We start from the raw sequence: 8,316 nt of genomic DNA, 5'->3' as shown, positions 1-8,316 counted from the left end.
TTTTTGCCCCTCCCACGCTCCCTTATAGTTTTCTTCTTAATTCTTTGTACTTCGCCATTTTAGTTATCTGGGAAAATGCTAATTATTTCTTATTGAGGGGATGAAATTTGAAAAATGAGTTTTTGAAGCTATGTTGAAAAATAAATTTTGAATGTTGAACTTGTGGTTGGACATACATAATATTTGAAGAAAAGTTGAATTTTTGTGAGTGGGAGAAAAAATTTCACGCAAAAATTGCCCTATATTAGTTTTTGAGAACTTGAAATTTTTTGAATTTTCCTCCCAAGACACGATCATATTTCATAAACAAATAATATTTTCAATTTTTAAAAAAATATGAAGTCAAAATCTATGACCAAACGAGAACTAAGAGGAAGATAACACGTTTCTTTTGATTTGATCTGTCATGTGATTTGGGAAGATTTCTCCTCTTTGAGTAATTTCTAACTTAGATGAGTATATAATCAACTTCTCATTCATTATTTTCCAATTATAATTAGTTTGGTGGATGAATCCTTTGTTTAATTCCATGAAGGATATTATGTCCAAAAAAAGATCTTGTATCTGATTTGGTCAGTCCAATTATCTAATTGTTGAGTGAAACATATATGAGAATAAATTTCTATTTAGAGCACTTAATTCGTTCATCAAAATATTCTAGTACATTGGCAATGTTCTTTTACTTGAAAAAAAGTTACTATAAAAGGTCTTAAGGATTAATTTTATAAATAGTCACTAAATCTATAAAATTATACAGTAGTAAAGTCATTTTTTTTGGTCATGATAAAATCATCTCAACTAAATAAAAGTCTACCAAAAAGTGATTATGGCCGAAAATTGGGATAATACAATTACCATAATTTAGGTGTATAAGTTAGCAAATTGAGCCAAGCTTAAAAATATTATTATGGATTATAATAGCAAATCCCAGTTTATTTGTCATACTATTTTTAGTTTGTCCCAAAAATACATTATACATTCATATTTAAAAATAATTTAATTTTAAATTTTTTATTTTATTTATAATGAGATATTACACAATCGCATAAATTTTTACGATGTGTTTTTAGATAACAAGTTTCAAAAGTTATTTTTTTAAAAACTTTGTACCCAGTTAAATATATGAGTTAACTCCACGTAGAATTAGTAAGGAGAACAATATCCAGTAATAACATTCTTGACGACAAAGTTCTGCAGCGCTTTATGGTCAAACATAGATCTGTCTTTCCTCGAAGTGCCAGCATATTTACAGTAACAATGAGAAAACTAAATATATTATTAAAAAATACTTAAACTAAATAATTAATTTTCTGTTAATTTCAGAATCCCAAGTTTCATTTTATAAGATAGTGTTGTTCAGCATAAGAAACGGTACAGAAAATTATTGATAAATATAACCGTTATAACAAATGAAGACAGACATGTGAGTAATAAATCCGACAGCAGCAAAATGACAAAAACAATTGGAAAGAAAGTACGATGTTACGTAATATTGTTGAGAAAATGACAAAATTGACCTCTTAAGTTTGGGGTACATTTAAAATGGTCTTTTAAATATATTTCTCATTAATTTTAGTTTCTTAAGTTTGTTAAAAGTGAACATATTTAGTGTCCAGTTTTTAGATTTTGACAAAAATAGCAGAAACTTCAAAAAGTGCAGCTTCAAATCTGAGTTCAAGTTAAATCTATTTTTTGATAGTTCTTATTAAATCTAATAATTAGAGTTTTTGAAAATATTTGGAGACCAAAATTGACCACTTTTGCTAAATTTAAGGACCAAAATCGCGCAGGAGTATATTTATAAAGGATCGGATTAAACCTACCCAAAAACATAAGGGACCATAATAAGCGAAAATTTTATTTTTTAATGAATACACAAGACGTTCATAGGCACAGTACCCAAGAAAGTTGTACAGCTTTTCTTTTCTTTAGCTCATTAAATACATCTCTCTCTCTCTCTCTCTATAAAGAAGTCCATAAATGCTCATTTTTGAGCTTGCTTTGTACCCTTTACTTAACTAAAACAATTCTTGTACTCTTGTTTACTTCTTCTTCTGGTTTCTTGAACAAGCAAATGAGTAGTTAGTTGTTTTTGGTGAAAATAAAAAGGACTTTTTTGTCCAGTTTCACCCTCATTCTTGGAACTCTGGTTATGCTCAAAATGAAGACGTCTATTTGGTTCAGTTTCTTAATGGGGGTGTTATTTTTGGTGAATTTTGTGGGTTGTGGATGGTCTCAAGAGAATGCTGATTCAGCTACTGCGTCAGTGTATATTGTGACTCTGAAAAAACCTCCTATTTCTCATTTTTATGGAGAACTGAGGGTGAAGAATCAACACCACTCCACAAATGGTAGAGTTACCAGACTGGACATACCAAGGTATTTATTTCTTATTTTTTTAACTATATTACACTGACAGTGTAACAAATTTTACTATCAGTCTAATTTAATTTGTTATAGCATGAATACTTACCATTTATTATAGGTTATTATCAATTGATGCTATTAAATAGAGTTACATGCAATTACCTTTGAACTTAAACTCTTACTGAATATTGTGAATTAGATGGTTTCAAATGGAGAGGTAAGGATATTGAAGATTCATATAGCTGACCCCAACTTTTTTGGTATTAAAGTGTAGCAGTTATTGTTGTTACACCCATAAATCTACTTTTTATTTCTATGTTGCTTCTAACCAGTGGCCCTTTTTGTGCTTATCCCACTTTTTGGTTGTTCAATTTCAGCTATTTTGTTCAATGAAAAGGGGGTGTTTTTAGTTGTAACTTTTGGGCATGTGTAATTAAAGCCTTTTACTGGCTTCAACATTCTATTAGCATTTGTAATTATTAAAGTGTTTAAAGTTCTTGATTTTGTAAGTTACACAACTACAATAAAACCAGTATAGGTCTGGGGAAAGTATTGTGTATGCAAACCTTACCCCTACCTCGTGAAGGTAGTGTGTACGCAGGATTTTGTAAGTTAAAAAGGCAATTTATTTGAAAGTTCTGTTTTTTCTTAGTGTTTTGAGTTTTGACTGATTGAGAATTAGAATGCAGTGAATTATTATGTTAGAATTCTTACGGAATAAAGCTTAACTGATTTTTTGGGGTAAATTTTACACTTCTTCATGGCTAAATTCTAACTTAATAATTTATTGCATTCTTTCTTCTTATGTGAAATTGAGAAGTTCACTTCTTCAGTCATATTACTAAGTTTTTTTTTCTTTCTGAATCAGCAATATTTCGCATATAGATCGAATGAATGGTTCCTACGTTTCTCAAATGCATGATTCTTTATTGAGGAGGGTTTTAAGAGGAGAAAAGTATCTAAAAGTTTGCAGCTACCACTACTTGATCAATGGATTTGCTGTGCTTGTAACACCTCTGCAGGTATGTTTGCAGTCGTGTAGAAATTAAAATTATCTTTAACACGTCATACATAGTCATTACTCATTACACAGGCTTTTGTGACTTCCGTGTATTTGTTCAATTTGAAGGCTTTCAAGCTTGCAAGGAGGAGAGAAGTGTCAAACATTGTTTTGGATTTCTCCGTCAAAACTGCTACTACACATACACCAGAGTTCCTAGGTCTACCTCGTGGGGCATGGGCTCAAGAAGGTGGATATGGAACTGCAGGGGAAGGCGTTGTGATTGGTTTCATTGACACTGGAATTGATCCTACACACCCCAGCTTCTCCGATAATTCACCTGAGCAAACATATCCTGTTCCCGAGCACTTTTCTGGCATTTGTGAGGTCACTCAAGATTTTCCATCCGGATCTTGCAACAAGAAGCTTGTTGGTGCCCGTCATTTTGCAGCATCTGCTATAACCAGGGGTATATTTAATGCAACTAAGGACTATGCTTCTCCTTTTGATGGTGATGGACATGGAACGTAAGTGTTCTCTACCATATGGGCATTTTCTTTGTAGCTTTTTGTGGCTTATTTGGTATTCAACATGAGGCACTCTGAATGTTGTTGCTCTTGATCTTTTAATTTTACCTTGGCACTGAATGTGAAGCTACAGTTGGTTCCTAAGAAACCCTGCATCAAGCATTCTCTAAAGAAGTTGATATGTCTCTCCTTTAGGTTTAAAATTTTGGATTGTTTGTTTAAACCTGTAAAATAATCTCTTATCCAAAGTTATAATTGTGGGACCCCAAAACTCTGCTGTTCAACTTCAGTAACTATCTTCATCTTCAAATCTGTACATGATAATAACGTGAAACTTTAGCCTACTTTATAAACACCAACAACTACACCTCGGTCGGCTATATGAATCCTCAACTAACCATGTTTCTCCGTTTAACTTCATCACAGCCCTACTTTGTCGGTGAAAAAAAAGGAAGGAAACTTAATAGGCCTACCCCAGATTAGCTCTTTTTGAGCAAGGCCTCTCCGAAGCCTCTTTAGGATATGTGAAGTTCTTATTTTGTTGGCCATAATGCATCATTCATGAAACTATCAACAGTTGAGCATGATACTCTAAGATGTGGTGCAGTCTGGACCGGGGAGATGCTATATCCAATATCTTTTATGGAAATCCAATTGCCGAGGCTTCATTTATTTCAAATGTTAAATGGACCACCTTTCCATCAATAAATCCAGAAAGAATACAATTCAACAGACGCAGAAGATGCCAATGTCTAATTTGATGACAGTTACCTGATTTGAAACCTTGCTGATATCAAATTTACTCTGTCCAACAAATAATTGGTAATTGAACAACCACGACTTGATTTTCAAGGTTCCAGAAAACACAGAAAAGAAAAAGCAACAGTAAGAAAAATAAAGAAAAGGCAGGACCTTGCTTGATTCAAACCTTCTTGATATCATCAATTTTTATGCCTTGAACATTCAGTTGTCTTTACTGCAAGGCTTAAGTTACTGGAAATAGTATCTACCACCAAGTGGCTTGATTTTCTTAATTGAACAGGCATACAGCTTCTATTGCGGCAGGGAACCATGGGATCCCCGTTATTGTAGCTGGACATAACTTTGGAAATGCTAGTGGAATGGCTCCTCATTCACAGTAAGAAATCTGAAGTTAATTTTTCTCTTCATATTTGATTACCAATATCAACCTGAGAGGTGATGCTCAACATGCAGAAGAGATTCCAAAAATGTAGCTATCATCACTAATAATTTAGGGAATCGCAGTGTTGCAATCAACTTATGTTTTAATTCTTTTCCATATCTTCTATAAGCTTTTTGTTGTGTATATTTTGTGGGCCTAAAATTTGCGTGCAAATATGAAAATGCAAAAGCTCTTGACAATTTAACTTTAGCAAATGGTTCATTTGTACCAAAATGATTCCGATCACCTTTTCAGCAGTTCACCAAACATTACAATTAGCACATGTTGTCTGAAAAGTGAAAATTAGCGAAGTTATGGAAATCTGAATCCTATTGTTTGGGGAAGGGGATCCTTGAGTACAAGGAAGTGCTTGAGTTGTGAGCACTTGGGGAAATTGACTAGAAATCTACTAAATCTGATCTTCTTAAGTTTCCAAAGCTGGGATAGCTTGTTCCCTGTAGATTCTCATGTCAAACTTTTGGTCTTTGTTAGCTCTTTATCCTTATCATAGGCCTCATTGTAACAGAGTTAACAAACTCTCACTTCTGTACTTTTACTATTATGCATCTACTTGATTCTATTTATAATACCACTTGCTTCATCAAAAAAAAAAAAAACTGAAGTGCTCATAACTCAAGCCTCCAGTGCTTTCTTTTCAATTCAGAGTTTTAGACGAGGAGTTAATTTCCTTACATCTCTCTTGCTACAAATTATTATTGGAGCAGATATTGATTACATGCCATATTTCTAGCATTGCAGTTTACAAGGCATTATACAAGAGTTTCGGTGGCTTTGCTGCAGATGTCGTTGCTGCCATAGACCAGGCAGGTTTTCATTTTTAGCTAGATAGTGGAAAACATTTAAAGAAAAATAAAAAGAGAAGCATGTGCTGGTTTTGACTTTTGGATACAGAGAAGAAGGAATAGATATACTGCAGATGTTGTTAGCATATCTTGGGAAAATGTCACATAAAGTTTCAGTAACATAAAATAGTAGTGCTACTTTATATTTGAATTGTTGGAAGGTGAAAAATGTATCTGCCAAAATTGGTCTAGTTTTTGGGACAGAATAGAATGGAAAGCAGGTCAAGTTTTTAAGGATGGAGCGCATATTCATTTGTCCCTATATATATATATATATATATATATATANTATATATATGTTACATATACTTAGGAAGCAGTGGTGATACTTGTCTGTTTACAATTATAGGCAGCCCAGGATGGCGTGGACATAATCAGTTTATCTATCACTCCAAACAGGCGTCCTCCTGGTTTGGCGACTTTCTTTAATCCGATAGACATGGCATTGCTGTCAGCAGTAAAAGCAGGCATTTTTGTAGTACAAGCAGCTGGCAATACTGGACCATCACCTAAGAGTGTTGCTTCCTTCAGCCCATGGATCTTCACTGTCGGTGCTTCAACCCATGACAGGGTTTACAGTAACTCTATAGTGCTGGGCAACAACATCACCATATCTGGAGTTGGACTTGCGCGTAAGTCTTCCTTGGTGATTGATAAATTTAATTCTATTTTGAGCAAATGAATGGATTGATTCTTTCCACATGTATCTCATTAGTGTAATCCCTCCCTCATTTAATTAGTCCTAATTTAATTGTAGAAGAATTTAAAGAGTAGAGTTAAAATTGTGTAATTCTTTAAAGGGAAGTGGCACCAAATATCATATACCATAACCATAGTGGTTGTCGACAACCCAATTATTCTGCTCTGCACTAAATTGAGTAATTTCCTGTTGGAACTTCTAAAGATAATTAATGCGACTCTAGGTCAATTGTTCCTCTCTCTCTCAATTGCAATCCCGAGCGAGTTGGGAAAGAATGAGTAATATGTCCTCAAATCCAGCATCGCCCCTCTTGGATTTGGTAAGAGCAGTAAATGGTAAGTTAGTATTGGTCCAGAGAAGTTAGTTGATAGAGACGTCAGATGGGAGGCAGATGTCGACCCTACCTTAGTATCGAGTCAAACTGTTTCATATCAGTCTCTATGTGTGGATATCTTACTCTTAAAGGAATGCATCCGAGGCACGAATCCTTTTGCGAGAGGCTCCAATCACTAGATTTCTCAAGTGAATATTAAAGGTGACATGGTCTATTACCTTTGACTAATTAGTTTGACTTTGACTTATTTAAGTATGTACAAGTAGTGTGAGACATTAGATAAATTACTGTATACATTGTAAAGTGTGTCGTTAGCAGTCAGTCATAAGTTTTTCATGCTTTCTTCTAATGTTTTTTCTTATTTCTCACATGGTATAAAAGCATGCAGAACTTTTGAATTCAAGTCTCATTGCCACCCTTTATTATGTACTTAGCCCAAGAAAAATAATTAGACTTGTGTATAATATGACAAACCTAAAATAAGTACACATAAGTGCCCCCTCTCAAACATTTCAAGCTAGATGATGTATTTGACATAATTTAATAAGATATCTTCCCTGACATTGCTACTGATTTTATATTACGTGAACCGCCTCGGATAGAAGTTGAATTGTTAGAGATACGAGACATGTTTATTATTATTTCCTGAAAATGCTCCAATACCACAATAAATTGCGTGAACTGCCTCCAAAAGTTTTAACTGTTAGAGAGGAACTGTGTGGTTATTTAATTACTTTTGGTCTGTAAGAACAGAGAGAAAGTAAAAGGTGAACTATCTTTCATCTACGGGAAGTAGTTGCTATTTTTTAGGACTACCTAAAAAGAAAAGTAGAGCTATCTTTTTCGGACAAGTGAAACATAATCTCTTATCATGTATAATCTCAATAAATATTTCCTTATCAAAATCAGTGGAGAATGAGAAATGATATCCACAAGATTGCCTTTAAATTTGAGGAAGCGGATGCTCTTGATTTGTTAAGGAAAGTGCACAAGCAGCCTAGAACTTTTCTCTTGGAGATATTCTTATTGATAATTTTCAATGATGTAAATTTCGTGCTGTTAGTCTTCTCCAATACTGTAGGTTCTTTTTCAGATTTTGGAAGCTGAGAATATCCCCCAAAAAATGTTTGCCTAAGCTAGATGCCGGAGATTTTCCCTGACATGTCCATAAAAAATGTATACCTAATTAGGCATGTACTTTGTGGTAAATTTGGCATTGGTGCGCTAAGATTTTTTCAATTATAAAAGCGTTTTTTTGGGGAGTTTTGGGGTTTTGGGGGGGGGGGGGGGTAGGGGGGGTAGGGGGGGGGTAGGGGGGGAGGGGGGGTAGGGAGTCGTTTGA

General features: G+C 34.2%; 1 protein-coding gene across 1 annotated transcript in view; it reads left to right on the top strand.

Moving 5' to 3' along the window:
- Nucleotides 1,903-8,316, top strand: part of LOC109212621 (subtilisin-like protease SBT2.3) — a 10,540-nt gene continuing 4,126 nt past the window's right edge. Inside the window, exons 1-6 of the mRNA XM_019376284.1 lie at nt 1,903-2,379; nt 3,236-3,389; nt 3,497-3,894; nt 4,937-5,032; nt 5,829-5,905; nt 6,294-6,572. Coding sequence (XP_019231829.1) covers nt 2,153-2,379; nt 3,236-3,389; nt 3,497-3,894; nt 4,937-5,032; nt 5,829-5,905; nt 6,294-6,572 — 1,231 coding nt within the window. The 5' untranslated portion in view covers nt 1,903-2,152. The remainder of the gene's footprint in view (nt 2,380-3,235; nt 3,390-3,496; nt 3,895-4,936; nt 5,033-5,828; nt 5,906-6,293; nt 6,573-8,316) is intronic.

The sequence above is a fragment of the Nicotiana attenuata genome, chromosome 2 (assembly GCF_001879085.1).
Source record: "Nicotiana attenuata strain UT chromosome 2, NIATTr2, whole genome shotgun sequence".
NCBI lineage: Eukaryota > Viridiplantae > Streptophyta > Magnoliopsida > Solanales > Solanaceae > Nicotiana > Nicotiana attenuata.
This window is presented reverse-complemented; position numbering and strand designations above follow the sequence as displayed.